The sequence below is a fragment of the Natrix helvetica genome (genome assembly GCF_964273705.1).
Source record: "Natrix helvetica genome assembly, chromosome: 2".
NCBI classification, from domain to species: Eukaryota; Metazoa; Chordata; class Lepidosauria; order Squamata; family Natricidae; genus Natrix; species Natrix helvetica.
In genome coordinates, this window is record NC_138552.1 from 100,445,902 (window position 1) to 100,473,808 (window position 27,907).

The 27,907-nt window shown below is 42.4% G+C and overlaps 1 protein-coding gene across 2 annotated transcripts; it reads right to left on the bottom strand.

The window, feature by feature from the left end:
* Positions 1-3,729: 3,729 nt before the first annotated feature.
* On the bottom strand, positions 3,730-27,907 carry FUT10 (fucosyltransferase 10). Of its 2 annotated transcripts, none has more exons than XM_081944958.1 (5): positions 27,756-27,907; positions 22,149-22,447; positions 19,019-19,313; positions 11,151-11,986; positions 3,730-5,407 (listed from the first exon to the last, which is right to left on the bottom strand). In XM_081944958.1, the coding sequence occupies exons 2-5, from the start codon at positions 22,227-22,229 to the stop codon at positions 5,177-5,179; spliced, it is 1,443 nt and encodes a 480-aa protein (XP_081801084.1). In that variant the 5' UTR covers positions 22,230-22,447; positions 27,756-27,907; the 3' UTR covers positions 3,730-5,176. The 2 variants fall into 2 exon arrangements, with proteins under 2 accessions (XP_081801084.1, XP_081801085.1); XM_081944959.1 differs by having other exon boundaries at positions 22,149-22,444; positions 27,756-27,828.

A 27,907-nucleotide genomic window follows, 5' to 3' on the forward strand; every position in this document is an offset into this window, starting at 1 on the left:
TTTACTCCCATGAATCCTTGGGTTATGCATGAAATGGACAGGCTCCATTACATTCGTAACTCGAGGACTACTTGTATAAAAATCCCGTTTACATCACTAAAAACATCCAGGATGGAAAATATACAAACACACACATATACACACAAACAGAGGTCTACTTCTCACAAAATACTTAACTGTCTGATGGGAGGTGATGAAACGACGCTATGCAAACTCTTAACCTACTCTAATTGCCTGCTTAATTGTCCAAAAAGTCTTATTAGAGATTAAACTAAATGTTCCTAGTCAACTATTTCCCTATTATTTATAGAGGTAATGGTTCATTTTTCCATTCTCAAAACTGAAAGTGTCTTAAGACCCAGAGAGGCTGTGAAAAAAACGGAAACCCGGTCAAGAGAAGGAGAAGAAGGGTGAGATGAATAACTCTTCTAAGTTTATTTACAGCAATACCAACATGCATTGTGACACTGTGGATCAATTTAAAAAAAAAATTCTCTCCAAAACATGGTGGGGAGAGATTTAAAAAGAATGAAAACAACAGATGGTTTATTTGTAGCAGGTAGAAAATTGTTCCATAGTTGTTGCACAGACCATGACTCTGTGTAGTAGGCTACCATTTGTGGTGTGCGAACATAGGCAATTATACCTATTTGTCCTATATTTCTTTTAAGACTTCAGTTACGAATATTGGAATGGGAAGCTAATTGCCCAGCATGAACTAATTAGTTTGGATTGAAACAAAGGCAGTGAATATGCATTTTTAAAAATACATTGTTCCAAATTTTATGTCATGAATAGGGTTTGTTGGGAAAATCTGTTTAGTGTGCCCATGCATTAAAAAAAAAGAAATGTGTACACTAGAATTAAATCTAGGTTTTCTTTCAAAAGTGTTAAAATTAATTTTAAATCCTTTTGAGTTTATGTAATTGGTCAGATATGTATCTGCTAACAGCAAACTATTTTAGTTTTAGGGGCTTATAAAGTTCTTTCCCTAGATGAAGTCATAGGGTTTGGAAGCAATACATATTTTACCAGTATGAGCACCTATACTGTGATTAGCATACTATGATTTATTATTGCTATTAGAATTTGTAGAAGCTGTAGAATTACAGCTATTAGAATTTGCCAAAGGCAGCTTTTGTTATAAAGATGGAAAATGAAATTCAGCACTGCTGGGGTGACCAAGAATTAATCCCACCTTGAGTTCATAGATGCTTACCTAGCATTCTTTGAAATCTAAAAACTGGTTCGATCAAATAGAATATTCCAGCTCTTTATTGCAATGTTCTTTGAATTTTCCATATGTATCTATAATTGAGCTATCTATTTAAGCTCCACCAACACTCTTTAAACATGATTAATAATTTAGAACTTTCAGATTTGTTTAACTATCATATACAGGTTGTCCTTGACTTACAACCACAACTGAGCCCAAAGTCACATTTTTCAGGGCTGTTGTAACTTTGAAAAGTCACTAAATGAACTGTTGTAAGTTGAGAACTACCTGCACTTATTTTCAACTTCTAACAATGAACTTGATTTTTTTCATTAACGTAAAAGACCCTGAGACCACTGCAACCATCATAAATATGAACCAGTTGTCAAACACACAATAAAGCATGTGTGTAAATCACAGGATCATGGGGATACCACAATGGTCATAAGTGTGAAAAATGGTCATGTCACTTTTTTCAGTACCGTTTTAACTTCAAACGGTCACTAAACAAACTGTCATAAGTCAAGGACTACCTGCACTGCCACAATCCTGAAGGATTCTACCAATAGCAAATTACAAAATCAAGAAATGTTTTAATTAGGTACCTTGCTACTGAGCATTTTTGATTCTATTCACTCAAAAACTTTAACAGACTCTAACAATTAATTGCTCTGAAGTATTAATTACTTTTTTGCCTGTTTTCTCTGAAACAAAACAAACTTTTACCAACAATTTTTAAGTTAGCGTTACCTAAAATGCTCAGGATCACAATGAAATCTTCATCCCAAAGAACTTCCAATATATCTTCTTGTTAAAGCTAGAAAAGAATGTTAACTAAAGTTAAAACCAAGCACTTGCCAAGTTTTCAGAGGACTAAAATTAATCATAAATAGATTCATTTCATATTTATTGAACATCTCAATAGATGTTCATAAAAGATTGCTTGTTTAAATCAATGAAATAAATTTGAAGGAATTTTAACACATATGGTTTGAACTATCTTTTCGTCCAACGGTCTCCAACTTCTCTTTGCGGACCAGCAGGGGGGAGAGAGGACGGACACATGTACAAGCAGCTCCATTTGAACAAGTGACAGGCACATGCACACACCTCACACACAAATGTGAGTGCACGATTGCCTGCCTGCTGTGTATGTAAGTGGAGTTGCGTGCATGCTCACCCACCACTTCCATGGCCCAGTTCTGAATGGGCCACAGCCTGGGGATTGAGGAACCCTGTTTTAAGCTATCCACTGTTGATTTAACATTTCTATTTTGAATATGGTACTGAAAAGAGGGGCGGTGTGGTAGCTCAGCAGTTAAGACTCTGGGATAGTTGACTGGAAAAGCCTGCCATCTAGGTTCGAGACCCAAGCACTATTCAATGGCCTGAGTTCCCATCCTCGCCCCAACGTCCGCCAATCTAGCTGTTCAAAAGCACGCAAGTGGGAGTAGATAAGTAGGTACCACTGCCATATGAAGTTAACAGCCCTCTGTGATATCATGCTGGCCTCATGGCGGCAAAAATATCTTCGGACAGCGTTGGCTCAACGGCTTTGAATGGAGATGAGCACTGCCCCCTATAGTTGGCAACGACTAGTGGAGTAAAATCCACAGGGACTCCTTTACCAAAAAGAATTATTTTAAAGATATAAATGTAATATTAAACAATATCCTGAAACATTTGAATTTGTCAGTCTATTAGAATTTTGGCTGCATCAGACTTTAGGCACAAGGAAAAGCAATGCATGGCTGGAATAAATTACAGCACCTAGTATAAAATCTTGGACTTAAGAAATGTGTTCAGTTTTAGCCTTTGAACCAGCTCTTAATGGAAAAATAGATCAATATGATTCCAAGACATTGTCAGTCATAATTCAATTTGTTTTTTAAAAGGTAATTCACTTAAAATGGAATTGTATTATACAGAAATGTTGTGATGATTTCGTTTTACTTGCTTTTTAGAGCGTGTTAATTTTTTTCTTTTATTACTTCTTCTTTTTCTTCTATTTTAATATATACAATAACAATATTTGTTAAAAAGATGGAGGGCAACAAGGTGAAGAAAACTGAAGGTACCTTCAAGTGTGTTTTTAAAAACTATTGGAAGCTACTTGCATGCATTTAAGCTTCATACAATTTAATGCTATATGTATCTTTAATAAAAATAATAATGAAGCAATAGCTCTATTTTACTCAGAATTAGATACACTTGAGTATACTCATTTCAGAAATGAATTACCTAACAGGAAGAAGTGCATGTAAGTGTGCAATTTTTGACTCAGCTTCTGGGAATTCACTTCATTAAACTCAGGGGGACATATAGGAGTATAGTGAAAATCCAATTAGTTAAAGCCCTTTCTGTGCAATCTGGCATGGACCTTATTTCTAAATGGATTTCCAAATGACATTGTGTACTTATTAGGAAGCAGCTACACTTGTGTGAGTGTGCGTGTGTGTTGATTTGTGGATAGATCTGTTTAAAGATGACCTGATGGGTCACTAAGCTTCAATACTGGTGAAATTTAATTTTCCATCAAGTCAGTGGTGATTATTAGTGACCATGTAAATAGATTTTCTCTATTACGTTTTGTATCTTATGGTTATTTCAGATCTTCCAATGGGATATCTATTACCATTGAAACTGAATCAGAATTTAACTTTAAACAAACCAAACTTAAAGGAACTCTTGTAACATTTACGCTGGAATTTCTTGTATATAATTTCAGATATCTTGCTATTCAGCACCCAACAATGGACAATTTTGAAGACCATAGCAGAATCTCCATTGCAGAAATCAAAATTGCAGGGCCAGCAGTAAAAGTACTTAGACTTATATACCGTTTCATACTGCTTTATTATATCCCACTCTAAGCAGTTTACAGTGTCAGTATATTGCCCCCAACAATTTGAATCCTCATTTTACCCACCTCGGAAGGATGGAAGGCTGAGTCAGCTTTGAGCCAGTCAGGATCGAACTGCTGGCAGTTGGCAGAATTAGCCTGCAATACTGCATTCCAACCACTGCACCACCATGGCTAAGGGACAAATCCATCTTATTAACCAAAGAAGTTAAAGAGAGAAGGTATTTTGGAACTAAGGAAATCCAGCAGGCCACTTTAAGGACAGAAATGAACAGTGTCACCTTCTCTGTTGCTGAAGATCGAAGCTACTATGGTAAGACAGTAGGAACTCTTTCAATTAACAAGCAATTACTGAATGTCTTGTGTTGACACGGGGAATCCTGAAATCCTGCATAGACTTGACTAGGAACAGATCTTGGTGAATTAAGTAGGATGGCATTGCAATACATTGTAAATGCAGTAGCACTGTAAAGTTGCTGATGCTTGGAGAAAGTAATGGGGAGGTATTCCTAATGTTTTGGACTGTGGCACTTCTTTTTGTGACATAGCTTTTAATGTTCCTGGTTTTAAAAGTGGGTGATGGACAAACCAGGATATTTAGGATATTTATTTTTATGTCAGCATACGAGCGCCAAACGCTAATGCATTTTACATCCAAACTCTATGTCAGGGAATTTCAAGCTGCCAAGTTTTAACTAAAACTGCTGATGTTGAGAAAGTTGGCAATATAGAGAGATGCAGCAAAAATGCACCACTACCACCCCCCACTCCTTCTCTGAGGGCTTTCCAATGAGTGACCAGTAGCAGGTACTCTGCCTTTCCGTGCGAGCGAGTAGCTGCTTGTTTGTGGACAAAATGTACAGTCAGCAGGAATGTGATTGACAGAAAGACACTTTTCGGGTATGGAAGCTTATCTCCTTTTAATAGTGCCAAAGCATTTGCACCCAAGGGATCCCCATTCTCTGTATAATGGTGCCAGCACTTTTACAACTCACATCTAAGCATAGTACACAAAATTGTCTGCTACAACGTCTTATCTCTCAATGACTACTTAAGCTTCAACCTCAATAATACACGGGCAAGCAATAGATACAAACTCAAGGTAAACGGCTCCAAACCATAGACCAAAATTCCAGGTATGTGAAATTGATATTCCTTTGTACCAGCTGCTGCAGTGCATGAGCTTCTCTCTTAGATTGTTCAAAGCTTGATCTCCACATGTCCTGGAGAACAGTTCTCTGCATAGAGGGAGGAGAAAAGGCAAATGCTTGAGGACTGGGGCAGCTCAGATGGTTTGCTTTTGCCTTCCATCTTCTTGGTGGCATTCCCTGATAAAAAGATAAAAACACAATCTGTGTTGATTTGTTGTAGGGTTTAAGAGGTGAAGGTTGGTGTTCTCCCATTTCAAATACTTTGGTCTTCTAAGCCAGGAGTCAACAATCTTTTGGACCTCAGGGACCACTAAATTCATAATTTTAAATCCCGCGGACCACTAATATGATCTGCCTAATGACTGGGTAGGCGTGGCTAGGTGGTCATGTGACAGGGTGGGTGTGGCCAACTCAATGTCATGTCAAGGGACGCCTTGCGGGTCTCTATTCGCCCCTCCCCTCCCAGCCACTCCTCGCCTGCCAGCTCAGGCTCCTTGGGGCCCCAACAGGAAGCAATTGTTGGAGCTAAGCAGTCACCATGAGAAAGAGTTGGCAAATCAGCTGGCTCAGTTCAAATTGGATCTGACTGAGAAGGAGGCTCAATAGAAGCACTGAGGACTATGAGCATAGGCTTTCCAAGCAGAAGGAAGACCTGCGGGAGTGCAAGGCCAGGTACCGACACCTGGAGGCTCAGCGGGCTGAGATGGCCAGCCAGTTCCACGCCATGATGAAGTCCCACTGGAACAAGGCCCGTTGAAATACGGCTTCGCAAAAGCCCCGCACTAGGAGGCTGAAGCACACCCCAAGTCAGAATTTCTGCCCCCCTCTGACTCGCACAAAAAGACCCAGAAGGGGGAGACTCTCTGCAGCAACACAAACATTCATTGCATGTATCCGGCCCAAGGGCCATAGTTTGAGGACCCCTGATTTAGTGCAATATAAAAAATGCAAATAATTTTTCTGTGGACCACCAAAATTTTCTCACAGCCCACTAGTGGTTCATGGACCACCAGTCAGTGACCACTGTTCTAGACCTACCACAATATAGAATTTAGCTTCAGTGTCTAATGGACAAATGAACCAACTGATAATATCTTACATTAAAAAATAATGAATAAACAAGACAAGAAAGCCACCCTGATGTAGTGGTTAAGGCATGGGAGACCTATCCTATCTTAAGCACAAAGCCAGCTGGATGGCCTTGGGCCAGTCACATCCTTTCAACCTTAGGAAGGAGGCAATGGTAAACCACATCCAAGAAAACTTCAGGGATTGTCCTGGAATTGTCTGGAGTCAAGGGTGCCTTGATATCACCAAAACAAAAAGCAAAAAAAAAAAAAACCCTGAGAAAGATGTTTGCCAAGAGCATGGATGGGTAGGTTTGAGGGTTGGGCGAAGACAGTCTTATTCTTTCTCTCCCTCTCATCTTACAAAACAAAACAAACCAAAAACAGGGCAAGGTGCCATTGCCAATAAATCTCAAAATTTACATGGATACAAAGGATCATTGTTGTAAGCTCTCATCTTGATATTTGCTTTGCATCTATGTTAATTTTGAGATCCATTGGCAATGGCACCTTGCCCACTTTCTGGTTTATTTTGTTTTGTAAGATGAGAGGGAGAGAAAGAATAAGAATACTTCCAAATCAGGGATGGTACTCTGAGGTATGTACTTCCAGCACTTCACCAATAGCCCTCAGTCAATATTTTTCCATTTCTTTTTGCACTTTGGATGGTGGTAAAAGGTAAATGTAAAGGTTCCCTTTGCACATATGTGCTAGTCGTTCCTGACTCTAGAGGGCGGTGCTCATCTCTGTTTCAAAGCCGAAGAGCCAACACTGTCCGAAGACATCTCCGTGGTCATGTGGCTGGCATGACTAAACACCGAAGGCACATGGAATGCTGTTACCTTCCCACCAAAGGTGGTCCCTATTTTTCTACTTGCATTTTTACCTGTTTTCGAACTGCTAGATTGGCAGAAGCTGGGACAAGTAACAGGCGCTCACTCCGTTATGTGGTGCTAGGGATTCAAACTGCCAAACTGCCCATCTTTCTGATCAACAAGCTCAGAGTCTTAGCCACTGAGCCAACACGTCCCTCCTTGGGTGATAGTGATGGTGTGTGATAAATTGGCAAAATGAGTACTTTAATTCTTACAGAGGTTTAAAGCACTTGTTACATCCCTGAAATATAACTTCCAAAATGTTTTTTTTTCCAATGTTCATTTTCCTTTTTATCCCTTACAAACTCCAAGGACACACACTTACAAATCGCCAGATAGGGGATGAAGGTATTCTTGGTTATAAAACTAAGAGGAGGTGAAGAGCTACAAAAATTGTTTAGGCATGTTGTGATGAAGGTTGAAAGTCACTTTTTTATATATTTCTTTTCTATATTTCTTCACTATATTTTTACTTTTCATTTTTCTTTCTTTTTATTATTTTTTTCCTTCTCTTTTGCACCCGTCCCTCTTTCTTTTTATTCTTTTTCTTTTAGTTTGTATTAGATTGCACTATTGTAATTAAAATCCTTAATAAAATTATATGAAAAAAAGCAAATTGCCGGAGTTTTGTTCTACCGATTCTGACAGCATGGTTTTTGTGTGTTCAGGCAGAATACAGTTTGGTTCCAACTTGCTAAATACTAATATATTACAAAGACACACAGGTTGAGTTCAGTGCTAGAGAATAAGAGGTACAGATTCATGCAACTTTAAAAGATTAAATTTAAATCTAAATTATGTTGATGGCAATTAGTCACGCCACTGAAAAAGAATTCACCATTTTTAACTTTTTAAAAACTCAGTAACAGAATTCATAGACATTTTAGAACAATAATATTATTTTAGAAAAAAATAGTGTCGAAAGAAATAATTTCTCCCTAAGTGAAGACTCCATAAAAGCCAGAATGAAAATACTCAAAAGAAATGAGGGAATTGATGGATTCCATTAAAAGATTCCAACATTCTCAAAATGACTGAACTGCAGAAGTGAGTTGAATTTATACTTTTGATCATGTTCTGTAGAGATTTGCTATATATGCTTAATTAAAAACCAACCTTACATCAGAAAAGAGAACAGTAAAGTTTAAACTTTACAACATAGTTATACTTTATTTAGGTATAAACGTTTCTTCAAATCAGATCATCCCAATATTCAGTTTAAGTGCTAAGACCAGACTCAGAATCCAACAAAGAGGATTGAGATGGAATTACATGTAGGCAATTCTACAAAGTGATGTAGGCAGCTTAGTGACCTAGTGAGGGGGCACAATGGCTCAATGATTAAAACGCTGAGCTTGTCAGCTGGAAATCTGACAACCCGGGTTCAAGACCCAAGCACCACACAACGGGGTGAACTCCCGTTCTTTACTCCCATTCCTGCCCACCTAGCAGTTTGAAAGCATGCAAATACAAGTAGGTTAATAAGTACCACTTCGATGGGAAGGTAACAGCTTTCCATGCACCTTTGGCATATAGCCATGCTGGCCGCATGACCATGGAAAATGTCTTCCAACAGCGCTGATTCCTTCGGCCAAGAAAACGAGATTAACACTGCACCCTAGAACTGGTCCTGATTGAACAGGGAAACCTTTACCTATAGTGACCCAGTTCAAATTGTGTCCTTTTAAATTCTCTGCATCTCTGTTTCGAAATCAATGTTCTGGCAATAATTGGACCTGCTATTTATCCAAGGGCTTGTTTAATTGGGGACATCATATCTTCAGAAGTTACATTTCACTGAATGCGGAAAAGAATAAAATGGGTAAAATCTATTTATACTTCACTGAAAGCACAAATTATTGATAATGAAAAAACAGCAGATCCGTGTGAAATACAAAAAGGAACAAGATAGGACTGCCCTTGTGTCCCCCTCTTCTGTTTATTTTGGTTCTTGAAATACGAAATAGAGATATAAAACAAGACAAAAGGGTTGTGGGAGAAAATGACTTGGAGCTGGTTTTGAAGGATCCTTTAAAGGGAATTGAATATTAATGAGTACATTAAAAGAATCTGATGCAATAACAGGCTTTAAGATTAATAAACAGAAGATGAAGATATTAATAAAAATATGAAAATGCAGGGACAGAATTAAGGGATAATATGGATTTTAAGATTGAGATGGTAAAATACTTAGATGTTACTGTGACAAATATGAATTGTACGTTATTTCAAAGTAATTATATTAACACACGGAATGAAGTTTTAAAAAGATACGTTAAAATGAGAGAATACAATTGTCATTGCTGGAAGAATTTCTGTGATTAAGATTAATTTCTTGGCTGGAATGTTATTTTTGCTTCAGACAATACCTGATTTGACAACTAATGCACTTCTTAAATAATGGCAGGATATATCTAAATTTAGGTGGCAAGAAAAAAATACATGAGTTAAATATAAAGGATTATAAGAAAGAGAAGAGGGTTTACCTGATTTGAAAGTATATTTTGCAGTTTGTTTAATTTGGATGAAAGAGTGGTGTTACTGATAAATAGAAGACGTTTGAAGTTAGAACATGACTAGAAATTCAGATGGCATGGATGTTTATGGTACAATAAAACTAAGGTTAATGTAGATTTTAAAAATCATATTGAGAATATGGAATAGATACAAACTGCGGCTGTGCCCAAAAAAATCTCTGCGGCTTTCAGTACAAGAAGCATTTTATAGATAAAAATGCTAAGTAAACACAAATGGCAAACTTATTGTGAGTTATTAGAATTTTATCAAGGAGAATATAAAATAAAATCAAGAGAAGATCTGATGGCAGTTGGATATATTTGTCAATAGTTTTTTTTAACATACAAATCATTAGAATGATTTAAAGTAGACAAATAATTTTTGGTTTTGGACTATCTAAATCTGAGCTTGAAATAGAACTGTGTACGAATGATGAATATTGCTAAAATGTACACTTTTATTGAAATTTGAAACAGAAGACCACGTGGAAAAAAATGCATGATTAAGTGGATTAAAAATTTTGGTTACAATATACCAATGGAACAATGGAAAAACATGTAGCTGAAGGGATTAAAATATATATTAAGTTATCATCTTAGGGATAATTTTTATAAAATGACGTATTGTTGGTATATGTCACCAGAGGAATTATCTAGAACAGAGGTGTCAAACTCAAGGCTCGTGGACCGTCTCCGGCTCGTGGGATGCTTAGATCTGACCCACCGGGCCACCCTGGAAACAGCCCATTTTTGCTGGCAGAGCTCTCGGGCCACCACAGGCACCCATGACACAAGTGACGTATATCTGGCCACCCCCACCCCACCTCCCGAGGTCAAACACAACACTGATGTTGAAATCCAGTTTGAAATCCAGTTTGACACCCCTGGTCTAGAATGTATAAAGGTAACTTAAATGTGCGCTAGAAATATGAACAAGAAGGGACATTTTATCCTTCAGTGTACATCCAAGAAGATGGGAGAGCAGAGAAAATAATGGACCTGAAAGTAAGATGAAGTTGCAGTGGCGCAGTGGTTAGAGTGCAGTACTGCAGGCTGCTTCTGCTGACTGCAGCTGCCTGCAATTTGGCAATTCAAATTTCACCAGGCTCAAGGCTTCCATTCTTCCGAGGTGGGTAAAATGAAGACCCAGATTGTTGGGGGCAATATGCTGACTCTGTAAACCGCTTAGAGAGGGCTGTAAAGCACCATGAAGCAGTATATACTGTAAATCTAAGTACTATTGCTATAGTGCTATTGAAGTCAATGTGCACTAACTTCTTTCAACATTTATGGATCACAGAATGACTCATGGACCTCTCTTGAAGCCACATCTTATTTCTGTAGGAACTCTGTAATTCTGCAGAATTATTTGCCTCTGCTACACTGATTCTGCTTGAGGATCAAAAGAAAGCAGTTGACTTAATGACGACATATCCCTATGGAGAGACATATTTATACTTACCTTTGCTTGTCTCCTGATATTTTCCCATACCCTGGTGCACACCATGCACTCAAAGGCATCTATGTAGTTGTCTTTCATGATATCCTGCACTCCCCATGTGCGTTCGTTGATAACAGCAAGCAATTGCCTGTTGGAAATGCCACCTTTCAACTTCCATTCAAGGTAGGCCACATATTCCTTGTCATCCGCATCCAACGCTTTGATATGCTGAGCCAAGTCCTTCGGGTGTGGAAAATCTGTGACGAGAACGGCACTCTTGTTGCTTGGAAGCCAGTCTTGGATAGTGGGAGAGCCATAATAAACAGGCACGACTCCCAGCTTCAGCGGCCTCCAGAGTTTTTCAGTGATATAATCTTCACAGACGGAATTCTCAAAAGCCAGGACGAATTTATACTGAGCGAGTATTTTGTAAAAACTATCGCTGTCCATGGCGGATGGATTTCGGAGATGGTCTGGAAGGTCTCTATTATGCAAACAAGCCCCGTAGGAATCAATGTCAATGTGAGCCATCAGCTCCTTAACGTAGTTGTCTCTGTCAGAGGGAGGGTCACAATCAGATTGTACATAGACCAGAGGAGCAAGGCTCTTCCGTAAGCTGTTCTTTTTTTGCAAAGAAACTGTGTACTTCAGGGACCTCAAGGCCTCAATACTTTCAAGGTACTGGGTGGTAAGCGGTAGATGTGAGTGGCGGCTGAAAGTGGCTGTGTGGTTGAACAAAGTGATGGCAGGAGGATGGAAAAGCTTGTAGTTGTTCTTGGGGGACTCCTCATGAAAAAGAGCCCAGTCATGGTAATGTGCACGGGGCAGAGGTAAGCTGCGTATGCTGAAATCAGTACCTAGATGTTGAAAAAAATAACAAATCCCTTTTAATTAAATTCAATGGACTTAGTTGCACTTTCTTCAATAATATAAATAGTCATTATTTCAAGGTAATGTGGTCATCGCCAATAATGACCGTTGGCTTACCTGAATGGTCTTTCTCTAGGCGCTGCGGGAGTGTCCAAGCACGGGTTAACATCAGCTTGCTGCCCAAGGACTGAGTTTGAATTCTTGTAGCTCCGCCTCTTGCACCCCTCAGAGGCTCAGTTTAAAAAAACGAAGGAGTGTCCAAAGGAACTGTCAATGTAATAGTCCAATCCAATCAAAAAACTACCCCGCGACCCCTGATAGGGTGGGGTTGGACACTCCCGCAGCGCCTAGAGAAAGACCATTCAGGTAAGCCAACTGTCATTCTCCTAGGCGCTGCTTGGAGTGTCCAAGCACGGGACATGCCAAAGCTATGATCCCCCAGGGAGGGAAGAACTGTTCACGGGCGCGGGGCTAGCCACAACCCTCTGCAGAATTCTTCTCCCAAAGGCTGCCTCAGCCAAGGCAAAGGTGTCCAGTCTATAGTGCTTGACAAACGGTGACGGGCCTGACCACGTAGCAGCCCGGCAGATGTCTTCAATGGATGCCTGGGTGGCCCATGCCGCCGATGTAGCAGCACTTCTTGTCGAGTGTGCAGTGATGCGAGGAGGCGGCGGCCTGCCCTGATGTTCATAGGCCAGCTGGATACACGCCCTTATCCAGTGCCCTACTGTAGTGGAGGTGACCTTTTTGCCCATGGTGGCAGGTTGAAATGACACAAAGAGGGCCTCCGACTTGCGGAAAGGAGCTGTTCTTTTCATGTAGATCCGCAGGGCACGGCGGACGTCCAGCTTATGCCACTCACGTTCCCTGGAGTGCTTGGGATGCGGACAAAAGTCCGGGAGGATCACTTCCTGCGAGCGGTGGAAAACGCTGTTGATTTTAGGTACGAATGCCGGGTCCAGACGTAATATCACTCTGTCGGAGTGGATGACGCAAAGGTCCTCTCTGACTGACAATGCCGCCAGTTCAGAGATCCGGCGTGCCGAAGTGATGGCAATGAGGAATGTCGTCTTGAGGGTCAGGTGGCGTAGTCCAACTGTCCGAAGCGGTTCAAATGGTGGCCCGGACAGAGAACGTAGCACCACGGACAAGTCCCAGGTAGGATACCTGTGGATGGTAGGAGGAGCCAGATTGGTGGCTCCTTTGAGGAAATTGCGCACCTGCGGGTGTTTGCTGAGGGACAGGTGCGACTCAGTAGACAGGATGGAGGCCAAGGCGGCAGTCTGGCGTTTGAGAGTGTTGGGTGCCAGACCCCTGTCAAGACCGTCCTGCAAAAAGTCCAGAACTTGGGGAACGGTGGCAGAAGTGGCAGAGATCTGGTGTTGAAGGCACCAGCGAGAGAAGGCCGACCAGGTAGCTTCATAAATTCTGATCGTTGATGGACGTTTGGATGCCTGGATGGTGCGGATCACCTTATCCGAATATGCGCTGAGCCTCAGGATCTCCCCTTCAAGTGCCACACGGCAAGTTTCAGCCACTGGGGTTCCGGGTGATGGATGGCCCCTTGGCTGAGGGATATGCGGTCCTGAGGAATGCGCCAGGGACGAGACACTGAGAGACTGACCAGGTCGGCGAACCAGGATCTCCTCGGCCAGTGAGGAGCCACCAGCAGTATCTCCGCTCCCTCTGTCAGGATCTTCCCGATGACCTGTGGGATTAGCGGCAGGGGCGGGAAGGCGTACAGCAGGCCCGGAGGCCAGGGAGAGCGAAGAGCGTCCGTGCCTTCCGCCCCTGGGCACTGGAACCTCGTGAAGTACCTGGGTAGCTGGGCGTTGGCCGGAGACGCGAAGAGGTCGACGACTGGAAGGCCGAATCGCAGAGACAGCTGATGAAACAGTTCTGGGTGAAGGCGCCACTCCGCGTTCTGGATGGTGGATCTGCTGAGCCAGTCTGCAGTCGCGTTGTCCTCCCCCGAGATGTGGTCCGCCCGCAGGGACCTGAGGTGTCGTTCCGCCCACCGACCCAGGGACTCCGCCTCCGTCATCAGAGCAAGGGATCGTGTGCCGCCCTGATGATTGATGTACGCTTTCGTGGCGATGTTGTCGGTCAGGATCAGCACATCCTTGTCCCTGACCAGCTGGAGGAAATGCCGCAGGGCCAGTCTGGCAGCCCGGAGCTCTAGCCAGTTTATATTGTGGGCGAGCTCCGCTGGCGACCATCTGCCTTGGATCACCTGGTTCTGAAGGTGCGCCCCCCACCCGAAGAGGCTGGCATCTGTCGTGATGACCAGGCGCTCCGGCTCCTTGAAGTAGGAGCCCTTCAGGAGAGCATCCGACTGCCACCACCGGAGGGAACGAATTACCTTGGGAGGGAGACGTATCACCCTCTTGGAGTTGCTGGCCATGCGTCTCTGGAGGGGCAGCAGGAACCACTGGAGGTCCCTCGCGTGGAGGCGTGCCCACGGGACCACCAAAATGCAGGACACCAGCTTCCCTAGCAGTTGAGAGAGGGAAACTACCGTTGCTGACCTGGTGGACCGGATCTTCCGCACGAGAGATCTGATGCTGTCCACTCTCTCTTGTGTGAGGAAGACCTTGCAGGACTCCGAGTCAATGATGGTGCCGAGATGCTGGATCCTGTGGGTCGGGTTGAGATGGCTCTTGGCCAGGTTGACCGAGAAGCCGTGCTGTTGCAAGACCTGAATGGTGGTGTTGAGGTCTTCCTGCGCCTGATCCCTGGATGATGAGTGGATCAGGATGTCGTCCAGGTAACACTCCAGCCTCACTGGAATTGAGCGCAGGTGAGCTGCGATGGCGGCCAGCAGCTTGGTGAAGGTGCGTGGGGCTGACGAGAGTCCGAAGGGAAGGGCTCTGTACTGGAAATGCTGGTTGGCAAACTGGAACCTCAGGAACCTGCGATGTGCCGGGTGAATCGGAACGTGCAGGTACGCCTCCTTCAGGTCTATCGAAGTCAAGAGGTCTCTCTGTCTGATGCAACCCAGGATGGTCTGCAGGGACTGCATCTTGAAGCGCTTGTATTCTAGATGCTTGTTGAGTCGCTTGAGGTCCAATATTGCCCGCACCCCTCCCGATGGCTTGGGGACTAGGAACAGGATGGAATAGAAGCCTGTGCCCTCCTGACCCTCGGGTACCCTTTCTATGGCCACTATCTCTAAGAGGTGGTCTATCTCCGCCCTCATTAGCTGGAGCTTGTGAGGTGACCTGGGAGTGGGGCAGCGAACCCGGGATCTTGGAGGGGGGGAAAGGAAGTCCAGGGTCAGGCCGTGACGGATAGTGTTGAGGATCCACACGTCCGTCGTGGTCTCCTCCCACTGGGCGGCATAGAGTTGGAGACGGCCGCCTATGGGAGGTTCCCTGTGACTGTCACTTGGATTTCCGGAAGGGGCGGTTGGAGAACCCCCCTCGGGAAGGTTTACGGAAGCCCTGTTGTCTATTTCTATCCCTGCAGAAAGGTCTGTCCTGGGAACGTTCCTGTGACTGGGAAAAGGGGCGGCCAGAACCACCTGAGGAGGTGGAGGGCTCGGAACTCCGAAAGGAACCCCTCCGAAAGGGCTGGCCCTTGCGTTCAGGTTTCTTGGTCATGGCTGGGAGTACCTTGCGTTTATCCTTGGATTCAATCAGAAAGGAATTCAAAGCCTCCCCAAAAAGTTTCCCACCCTTAAAGGGGGCGGAAGCCAGCTTCCACTTTGCCTTGACATCTGCCTGCCAGTGGCGAAGCCACAGTAGGCGACGTGAGGTCACATTGGCGGCTAATGCCCTGGAGGAAAACTTGGTGGCACTAAGTGAGGCATCAGCAGAGTATTCTATGGCTGCTATGATCTTATTCACGTTCTGTCTCATTTTAGTGTCCCCAGCCGGTAGGCCGGACAATAGTTTGCGGAGCCAGAAGAGAGCTGCCCTTCCGAAGTAGGAAGAGGCAGAAGTTGCTCTCATGGCCCAAGCAGTGGCCATATGCGTCTTGATAGACGACGATTCAGCCCTTTTGTCCTCTGCCTTGAGCCCCTCCAGTAATTCAGCAGGTAGAGCCAAATTGGAGGTAAGGGACATAATAGGGTCATCAACCTGGGGGAGCTTTAGGAGCTCCTCCAGAGGCTCTTCCATGGTATATAACCTCTTGTCGTTCCCACTGGGGTTTGCCAAGGAACCAGGCTGGGTCCATTGGTGCTGGATAATGTCGAGGAACAGCTGAGGGGCTGGAACCAAGTCTAAGGGGGGGGAAACTTCGTTGAAAAGCCCTGCCCCTGGGTCCTGGGGACCGATGGTCTCCATGGAAGCCTGATCCGAGGCAGGTTTGGGCCTAGGGGCTGGAAGGCCCATCTGGGGTCCTGCAGCCCGGGCCTTAGTCAGGATAGCCCGAAACATGGAAGAGTTGAAAAGACCCAGAGAGGGGGGAGGTTCTGGTGTGGGATTTTCATCCTCAGAGAGGTCTGGAGCATCACGCTCCACCTCCTCTGAATCAGAAACCTCACTGATGCCCGAGGGGGCAGGTGAGGCCTCCCTAGCTGGAGGTCCCTGTGCCCTAGCCGGTTTTCCCTTACTGGGATTAGCAGAGGCAAAGGGAAGCTTAGATGCCAGCTGCATCATCCCATCAGTGATACCCCGAGAGATGGTGTCTGCCACCACCTCCTGCATGCTTTTGGGCAAAGGAAGATCGTGGGCCTGAGGGGTATCTGGCCCAGTTACTGAATAGATGAAGGAACCCTCCTCTGCCAGGGAGTCTGCCTCATCAAGGGAATCTGCTGCCAGGGAATGGCCTGGGGAACCCATAGAGGTGGTCATAGATGAAGGAACCCATCCTGGAAGGATTAGGGGAAAATCAAATTCCTCCCTTTCCCCTGGAAGGGAGGGAGGAATCCCCTGCCTGGAGGTAGATGGAACAGGAATCCCTTCCTCCCCAGGAGTAGGAGCTGGGGGAAGGGCCTGCTGGGCAGATTGGGCCTTCTGGAATTGTTTTTCCAGGACCCTCTGCCTCCTAGCAGCTAATCTCTCTTCAGCCTTAGAAGGCTGCTTGGCTTTAGGAGCCTTCCCCTTAGCTAGGCATTCCACCCCTTCACCTTTAGCAGCAGGGTTGGTCCTGCTGCGTTTAGCTGCTGGTGGGCCAGCCTGCTGATCCACTTGCTTCTCCATAGCGTTGGGAATCCTTCCCGATGGCTGAGGTGCTGGAGAATCTGAGGCTTGCATCGCTGGGAACCTCGTGCTGCAGGCAAGTGGTGGCTGGAAAATGGCTCCGGCTGAGATGAGGCTGGAAGCCAGCAGATCCGCACTGAAGAAGGCAAGGGTGAATGGTCTAGATGACCAAAAGAACCCCTGCGGCCGCTTTGTAGGTCTGGAGGGAAGAGACCCAGTCAGGAGACCCTGCGATGGTCCTCTTCAACCCCTACTGCGGCGATCTGCAGAGAGCGCAGGCAACGCGATGAGGCTAAAAGCCCCGGCAAAAAAAAAGCGCCAAAATTTTTGGGAAAAAAAATGGCCGCCGTTCGCGTTTTCGCGCCTGGAGCGGCACCGGGGGGAAAGGCTACAGCCTAATGCTGTCCTTTGGGGTCCTAGCCTCCTACCTGCTCCCCAGTTGTTCGTCGGCAGCCGCCAAACGAACCCCCTCCGGTGCGATCGCTCTCGTCGCTGCGAGAAGCGAGTCGCGCTCCAGGCAGCCTGGCTCGCGCGCGAAATTTAAACGGCAAAGTCGCAAATACAAGAAAATGCAAGAAATACTAAAAAAGTAACAAACCTCTATCTAGGAGCTAACTAAACTTAAAAATTTTACTTAAAGGGAGCAACTACACTAACCAGAGGGTCCAGTCTGCTGCTCAAGGACTGGATCTCCCCAAATTGCGTCCTGTAGGGTGACTGAGTTTTTAAAACTGAGCCTCTGAGGGGAGCAAGAGGCGGAGCTACAAGAATTCGAACTCAGTCCTTGGGCAGCAAGCTGACGTTAACCCGTGCTTGGACACTCCAAGCAGCGCCTAGGAGAATGCAGATATTCTCCAATTGTAATATTCATACTAATACAGTGGTACCTTGGTACTCATTGTTAATTGGTTCCAGGAGGCACAATGAGTTCCAAAAACAATGAGTACCAAACACATTTTCCTGTAAGAAATAATGTAGCGAATCACAAGGCAGCCAACGTTGACAAATTCTAGCTTGAGAGTCAAGTACCAAACAAACAATGAGTACTGGGATGAAATTTTCACATCTAAATGGGTTGAGTACCAAATTTGATGGGTTTCAAAGCCGCTTATTGTCAAGATATTACTGTTTTTTAGAAAATTGGAAATTACATCAGAATGAAAGATTTGAAGTAGAACAAAAATCCATTTTGGGGGAAAAAACTAAGAGGAAGAAATCTGGAAATTACCCAATCAGGATACAGCATGCTCAGTGGCCATGAAATGTTGATTATTCAGGATGGGGAATAAGAAATAGGAGAGAGGACGTATCTGTAAGGGTAGTTCTTGACTTAAAATAGTTGCTTAATGACCAGTTGAAATTAAGATGGCCTTGGAACTGATGGTGCCCACCATCTTCCTTTGCCCATAAAGCACTTCTGGCCATAGTAAAATGTGGTGCAAACTCCTAAGATCACGTGATCCTTTTTCGGGCACTTGGCGGCTAGCTCGCATTTATGACTGGTTGCAGTGTCCCACAATCACGTGACCATGATTTATGTTTCATGCACGTTTCTGGCATTTTAAAATTAATTTCTGGCAAAAAAGCAACCCTCCACACACGCAGAAGAATGGCTTTGCACTTTAGAACTACATGCAAAAAATGTCAGGTCTAGCCACATTGGTCCTTCCTCTTATCACCACAATGACTTATGACCAGAAATCCTGTCCTAATTATAATCATAAGTCAAGGGCTACCTGTAATTTAAATCACCATATTCCCAGTTCGTTCCACTTTTTTTCTGCATGCCCAAATAAATATGTAAATTACACAAGAAAAGGGGGAGCAAGAGATTACTCAATAACCTTTCCAAAACTTTAGCCAGTCCCTTACCGTAAAAAAGAAAGGCTTTAGTGATAGGATTGTGTTGGTAAGTCCTGTTGATGGTAAAGAAGCAAACATCCTCGCCACACTGAGCCTGCCGTCCAGATTCTCCCGTGAGTGGAGACCACCAGAGCAAAACGGGATATGTGCCTCTCTGCAGTTTTTTTCCTGCACTGTAGTCACGTTTTGGTTTTTTGAAAAACAGGGGAGGGTATTTCTGGAACTCATCTTCTCTGAAAGCATCGTTTTGTGAAACTGAATTTTTTGAGGTCAACTGTTCAGACTTGCCCAGTTCCACAACCACCTTTTGAAAGCAAAGAAAAATTAAGAATGATCAAAGGCTTAAGAAATAAGGCATTTATTCTTTAGGAGAGTATGCACTGATATTGATTTTAAACGGGCTTCGACTTTCTAACGAATGCTAGTTTACTTTACTTTATTTAGATTTATAAACCGCTCCCTCTCCCCGAAGGGACTCGGGGCGGTGTACAGTCAGAGTTAAAACACCATATATATACATATACATAGAGGAGGCGATATACAAACTGTACAGTAATAATAAAATTAGAAACAACATTAAAATCTACCCCAAAATCTACCCCAAAATTAAAAATAACTGCCAGGAGGATAAGGAATAGGACTATAAATGGGCCAGGCCAGCTAATTGGAACAGGTGGGTCTTGAGTTTCTTGCGGAAGGAGCGGAGATCCGTGGTGGTTCTAATATGGGGGGGGGGTCATTCCAGAGGGTTGAGCCCATCACAGAGAGTTTGCTGGAGTGATTAAGATACCAGGCTAGAAACTGGGAGATTGTGAATCCTGGTTCTGCCTTAGGTGATCTTGGGCCAGTCCCTCTCTCTCTCAACCCTAGGAAGCAGACAATGGCAAACCACTTCTGAAATTTTGCCAACAAGACTGCAGGGACCAGACCAGGCAGTCACAGGGCGTTATCATTAACTCAGAAGGTGCAACCCCCTCCTCCAATACACATACACTTTCTTCTAACATGTACTCAGTGAGGTTATGATAAGCATATTATTTCTGGACTGTTAACTTACTCTGTTCATATATTAGTCATATCAGGCTATTAGTCATATCTAGTCTGTAAAGCTCCCTTCCTCATGGTTTCCAGAAAATCTTTAAAAGATAATTTTATTTAATCAAACTTTCTATTGAACTCTACCAAAATGTTGCTGCCACTGGGAGAGAGCTGATTTCTTATTACTACTAAGTTTTTTTGGTATTTTTTTAAATTATTCTTTTGTTTCATTTATAATTTTTTTTGTGCGGGGCAAGCTATACATACACTATAAAATAAATAACCAAGTAACCAAACTTACAGAAAACAGTTTTATTCAAAAACATCTAAGGTGCTTGTAGCCTTCTAGTTTTTAGGAATTTTCCTTGTTTATATCCCATGCCCTATCCCCATGATGGCAAACCTATGGCACGTGTGCCAACTCTCTGAGGTCACGCAAGCCATCGCCCAGCTCAGCTGCGCTGTGAATGTGCGTGCGCCTCCTGCCAGCCAGCTGTGTGCATGCACAGGGGTCAGGGGATCGTGCATGCATGAATGGGAGGAATGTAGAGGTAGCGCAAATGTGCAGGGGAGCACGGGGGCTGTCCGTGCATGCGCTAGGGGGACGGGGTGCATTGCATTATGGGTATGGGCATGCACGCTGTCACACTCGTGATTTCAGCACACGAGGACAAAAAGGTTAGTCATCACTGTCCTATCCTGTTCTTCAGATTCCACATCCTTGGTGTAACATTTCTAGAGGACTGAAGATACTAACACAGAAGCTAGGAAGTCTGCTATCCCCATCTCATCTGGATTCAAGCCTACAAACAGCAGATCATAACTTTAATTATGCCACGTCACATGAAAAAATGTACAGTTTTCCACAGGACCTAATTTGGACAGGGGTCCCAAACCCCTGTCCCAGCACTGGTCCATGGCATGCCAGAAACTGGGCTGCGCAAACAAGCAAAGCCCCATCCACGGGATGTAGGCAGCATACGAAACCACGCCTGCTCTGGTCCGCAGAAAAACCACTCTCCACAGAACCAGTCCCTAGTGCCCAAAATGTTAGTTGCAGGGGTGGGTTTCAGCCAGCATTACTGCCAGTTCGCTTGCGCAGTTCAACAGAAATTGTTCTGCACATGCGCAGAACTCTAAAAAAGATGGCGACGGCAGACACCAGGAAACCAGTTCGGGGGCGTGGCTAGCCTGGGTCGCTGCCAGTTCTGCAACCCAGGCCAGCATACCATTACTGGTTCAGCTGAACTGGTAGGAACACACCTCTGGTTGGGGGCCACTGCCTGAGGAGGAATTCTGACCCATGACAGAGTTACCTCTGATCTGGCTTCTCCTTTTTAATTGCATTAGCTCACAGCTTTGCCAGAGGAACCAAGCTGTGACATTACTAGTTTGAATAATTCATGATAGCAGAACCAGAATAATGAGAATGAGGATGTGTTTTGCTCAAAGAAAATGATTTGCCCTGTATTTTTTACTGTTTGTGCATACAGGTATTCCTTGACTTACGACCATAATTGAGTCCAACATATTCTGTTGCTAAGCGAGACAGCTGTTAAGTAAACAACTGTCACTTTGCACCATTTTATGACTTTCTTGCCACAGTTGTTAGACAACTGTCAGTGCAGTTGTTAAGTAAGTAACATGGTTGTTAAGTGAATCTGGCTCCCCAATTGACTTTGCGTGTCACAAGGTCACAAAAGGTGATGACATGACCCCGAGACACTGCAAGCATCATAAATATGAACCAGTTGCCAAGCATCCAAATTTTGATCATATGACCATGGGGACATTGCAAGTCTTAAGCGTGAAAAATGGTCATAAGTCACTTTTTTCAGTGCTTTCAAACAGCCACTAAATAAATGGTTATAAATCAAGGACTATCTGTATTATCTATTGCTGAAAACCCAGCAATAGAAAAGAACAGAGATTTGAAAACATTGAGCATATAATTAAACCCCTATCACTAGGCTGAACTGCAAAGTTGATGTATCAGTGTCCCCATTATCTCTCCTACAATTTTACGTTACATAGCTATTCCTTTCTCTCTTTGGGGCATTTCTGAATATATTCCCAGCTCCACCCCAAGTATCTTTGGTACCTGGAAAGTGATCAGGAGAAAAAAGAAAGCCATAAAGCACAAGGAAGATGCCCAATATCTTTTCTTCATAATTTTTCTCATGCCTTATGATCAGGTACACAAAACCTTCATGTTTGGGGACTCAGGAATCCTTAACATGCCCAACAAGTGGTCCACTTGTATTTTCCATAGAAATCCTTGTTCTTCTCCGTTGTCATCACTGGTGGGGGGGGGGGGAATGCCACCAAACCTGAATCGATCCTTGATCTTGTATTTCTGTAGCTTCCTCAATCAGGGATTCCTTAGAATTAATGCACCTGCTAAATGAAAAAAAATACAGTTCAGAAGCACGTTCTTCTTGGCATATGTGCTAGAAAGCAAGTCCTAGTCTTCCTGATGTATCTGAATGATCACATCCCCATCAAAAACATTTGAGAGCTGCATAAACCAAGAATTAGCAAACTGGGTGTCGGTACTACAGCACGTGTGTTCCTCTCCACATGGGATCCCCAGGACTCCGACATAAAATACAAATTATTTGGGAAAGGTGGGGCTTGACGTCGCAATGACACGACATGCAATCTTGGGGCTCCAGGATTGCTGTCGATATCTCTGTTGCTGGATGGTCCTTTTTGGATCTAAACTGTTCTGAAGGATCGGTGATAGAGAAGAGCATGTCCTGCTGATCTCAGGGACATTGCAAAGTCCCTGATCGATCCAGGAGAAAGCTCTTTTTGCCGGCTACAAGAGAAGCAGCCAAAATGGCTGCAGAAGGTTGGGACAGTCCCCTGAAACGGAAGTAAAACAGGAGAGACAGTGTGTCAAAATGGTGAGAAAAATCTTTATTATTAGAGTAGAGAAAACCCAAAAGACTTAGAGTTAAAATAAAATTAAAGACAGAAGAAAGCAAGTGGCGAATTAACCCTGGTTTAAAACTATCGTGTCATCTTTTTCACTTTAATTTTGTTTGTTTTCTATGGATGGACTTTTTACAAATGCCTCTTACTTTTAAACTGGACTGGTATTTTTTTTCCCCTTCTTCCTCTATACTTTTCCATTTTTTGTATTTGTGGATTAAAAGTTTCTTTCCTTGCAAGGCTCGCCGGATCGTAATCTTTAAACATTTTTTTTCTTCTCTTCCGGAGTTCGGAGATTAGAAAGAGAGGCAAAAACTGAGGGAAAGGATGTAACACTGTATCTAGAGGCTAGAGGCTTGGCAACATCTGATAATACAAAGCTATTGGCTTTGTTTACTGAAAGGGTCAGTGGAAAACATCTTGTTTATACAGGTGTTTCTTTGAAGAAAAGAGAAAGCTTTGGCCTGAAAAACTTTACTGAATTTGTTTGAAACCTAGCAAAAGCCTTGGATGTTTTAGTGGCAGTGTCTATAACCTGGAAAAATGGCCCAATATGAAGAAGAAAAGGGACTAACATTGCAAAGAATTATGCTAGAAATTCAAAAAGTCTTAATAATCACAGAGAGAATTGAAAAGAGACTTGAAATTATAGATCAAAATACAGAAAGTACGGAGGGAAGAGTTGAGAATACTTATAAAACAACGATGAAATTTGAGGACAGAGTTCAAAAAACCAGAGAGACATATGAAACTCATAAGAAATTGTTGATACTGACAGCAAATTGAGAGTGGATGTGGAGTTAATTGGTTACTCGGTAGCTGGCAAACCACACTGCAGGATCAATCAAAGTCCACATTTCTTCCTCTTAATCCTTTGCTTACAAGAAGGTACGATGGAATTTACACATAGACTTCACATTCCATGCAGCAGAATATTAACTAGTAGAGAGTCGCGTATCTATATCATGAATTGTTCACGAGGAGAGCATGTATTTGTAAACCAATCAGTATTTGCCAAGTGGATTTTATTTCTAATGAGCTTTTGCTATTCCGAGAAGCTTGACAATAAAAGGGAGCACTGGAGAGATACTCGAAGTGGGTGCCTTCCCATCACAAACTTACTCCTGTCTGCGTCTGCTTTTCTACGTTACCAACAGTGGAGGGAAATGATAAGTGTGAAATACGGAAAGGAGAGATTGATGAACTGGAACTCTATCTCAGATGTCAAAATATAGATGAAGAAAGGGGAGAAAATTTGGCAGAAACAATGAGAGTAATTTCGGCAGAAGCATCAGCGACAACAAAAGTCAAGCTGATGAAAGGAACAGATAGAGGGTTTCGAATCTTTATAAGATATGCAATGAATAACAAGTTGCCAACAGAAGTCCACATAAGACTTATCAAGAAAACACTTAGAATACAGATTCTACAAATGGCAAGAGATATTGGACTGCACTATTTCTGGAAGGATACAGGATGATGAAATGAAATGTCACAATAAAATTTAGTTAAATGTAGTTAAATTTTGAGTACTATGTATAAGACAAAGTAATAATAGCTATAGTCAAATAAATGATCAATAATGATAATAAAGCATTTATGTATACTAGATTGATAATATGAAATTTTATACAAACTGTAAGTGAGGATGATGGAGATGATGTTGTAAAAACCTTTTTATAAAAGATAAATAATTCTATATAGAATAGAATATAAAGATGTAATATCATTGGATGATTTCAGGATAATGTAATGAAATGCCATAATATAAATTTACTTCAAATTTAATATGCTTCATATAAAAAGGATGTAATAATAGCTATGCTTAATGGATGTTTAACAATTATAACAATTTGTATACATGTATATTAGATTGATGATACTAATAATAGAAAAAACATGGAATTGAAAATTATTAGAGAATGTTATCAACGCTAAAATAATAGAATGACTTAGAATAGGATACAAAAAATTCTTTATTATTGGATATATTGAAGATGATATAATGAATCATTATAATATAAATGGATACATATTTAGAATACCTTGTTTAAAATGGAGAAACAATAGTGATAATCAAACAAATGAAGTATAATAATAATGTATAAAAGATATTTGATTGACAATATGTGATTTTTGATAAAGCTCAAGTGATGACCATGGAAAGGGCGCAGAAAGACCTTGTAACCAATCGACACACCGTATGCAGTTGAAAAGGTTTTTATGTTATATGTTTTGTGTGTTTGTGTTTGTTTGAAAATAAAAATTTTATTTAAAAAAAAACAAATTAAAAGCCCAAAGCTTTTGAGACTGCCAAATCTCTAGACTATTCGGAGGACAAGCCCATGAGATTGCAATAATTTAAAATTTAATCTAATCTATTTACCAGTACAGCACTAGTGGACTACCAGTCATGAGTTGGGAACTAGTGTTCTACATTGTATTTCCATTCATCTGTAACAAAGATGATATGGATATTGCTGGCTCGATATGATTGGTGTTTTGATTCAACATATACAGGCAGTCCTCATTTTATGACCACAAATACTGTATTATTATTATTATTATTCTCATCCTTCCTAGTATCTATGTCTTCCCACTTACAACTATAACTATGTTGCTTGTATCTTACAATTTATTTTGTTTTATTTGTTTCCTAGTATGATTTGATTGCTTATTAGTAACTTATTTATTATTTATTTATTTATTTATTCGATTTATCAGTTGCGCCCTCTCCGCGAAGGGACTCGGGGCGACGTACAATCAAATATATAGGCGTGTGGCATGGAGGAGGTAAATACATCAACATTTAACAATTCAAGTAGAAATAAAAGCCACAAAGTTAAAATAAATAACAGTAAAATTACAACAATTAAAACAGTTAAAATACCCAAAAAATTTAAATTTACAGTTTAAAATTGCCAGGGAGGTTAGAGAGTTCTAATTAAGCCAGGCTGGCTAGTTGGAACAGGTGGGTCTTGAGTTTCGTGCGGAAGGAGCGGAGATCAGTCGTTGTCCTAATGTCTGGGGGGAGGTCGTTCCAGAGGGCTGGGCCCATCACAGAGAAGGCCCTGCTCCTGGGCGCCGCCCTCTGGCACTGCCTAGTGGACGGCACCCGGAGGAGTCCCTCTCTGTGAGAGCGGGTTGGTCGCAGGGATGTATGGGGCAGGATACGATCCCGCAAATAACTAGGTATCACTAAGTGTTGTATCTTATGATTCTTGATGAATGTATTCGGTTTTATTTTTCTTTAAGTACACTGAGAGCATATGTACCAAAGACAAATTCCTTGTGTGTCCAATCACACTTGGTCAATAAAGAATTCTGTTCTGTTCTGTTATTCTATTCTATTCTATTCTATTCTATTCTTCTATTCTATTCTCTATTCCATTCTATTCTAATTGAGCCTAACATTTCTGTTCTAAGCAAAACAATTGTTAGGTGAATTTTGCCCCATTTTAGGACTTTTCTTGCCCCATTTGATAAGTGAATCACTGAAGTTCTTAAGTTAATAACAGGGTTGTTAAGTGAAACTGGCTCCCCACTGACTTTATTTGTTAGATGGTCGCAAAAAGTGATCAAATGACCCAAGGGCACTGTAACCATCATAAATATGAGCCAGTTGCCAAGCAACTGAATTTGGATGATGTGACCATGGAGATGCTGCAACGGTCATGTTAAAAATGATCTTTTTTTCAGTTCCATTGTAACTTTGAACGGTCACTAAATGAAATGGTTGTAAGTCGAGGACTACCTATAGTAGGAAACCTTTGAAATAGCAACACAGTGAGTAAGGTCACATTATACAAAAATAAAAAATAAACTGAGTACACACCTACGTTTAATTGCCATCAATGCTCTTTATTTTATGAAAATATAAAATAGGATAGAATAAGATTTCACATTTGGAATATAGCTGAGAAATTTCGTCTTCTGCAGAAAATAATGTATCCAATAATTATTGTAAATCTTTGAGGCAGATTTAGAACAGAAACAATATGCGTTGTTCTATAGAGTAGATACAATAATGCTGCATAATAAATCTATGCAAGTTCACATTTATTTGCATTGAAAAATTTGCATACTTGTAGAAACCGATTTGAGGCGTTTGCAATTTGCTTTTTTAAAGCAAAGAACACACAAGAAATGCATAATTTCTAAAAGACACTTATGGAATCTCTCTCCCAGAATTGTTAAGGGTACTATTAGCACTAATATTTTATCGAGGTTTGTAAGGTTTTCCCTTGAAAGGTAAATCGATTGGTCTGAATAATCTTTGCCTTTAAAAAAAAAAGTCGCCTCTGCTTTTCTCTTTCAATAATACTGAAGAAGCTTTAAAACAATAGCTTAGAACTGACAGAAGCTTTCAACTGCACGCTATTGTAAAAGCTTTTGCTACAAGCAGATAAACAAAAGTTTAGAAATGCAAAGAAAGGGGGAAATAGCTGAAGCCGCTAGTGCTAAAATAGGCCCCAAGTTTTTCCCTTCTCCCTTATGTGAGAGGTGGAGCTGCAACGTTAAATTGGTATTTTTAGCATAGAAGAGTTAACGCTACGTTTTCTCCTTTGATTTGTAATTTTTTGGCTCGTTTGTCCGTTCATTCCCAGCTGTAAATGCCCCATTGCATCGCAGAATTGGAGACCAAAAGTAAACCGAATAAGGAGTCTCTCTCTTTTTAAGATCTACAGGCGCCTTTTCATACCTTTTGCAGACGTGCAAAACCAACAGGGAAACTATCGCAATGCTTCCCATGGGAAATAAAGATACTCACCTAAGTCCCCGTTCTTCTGCCTGGTTGTTGCGAGGCGCTTTTTTATTTTCAATTTGTACCTCTTACTTGCCTTAGGTTGACAGTAAAACCTGCAGCGGATCGCGGCGCTCCTCTCCCAACAACATCCCTACGGAGGACCATCTGGATCTGCA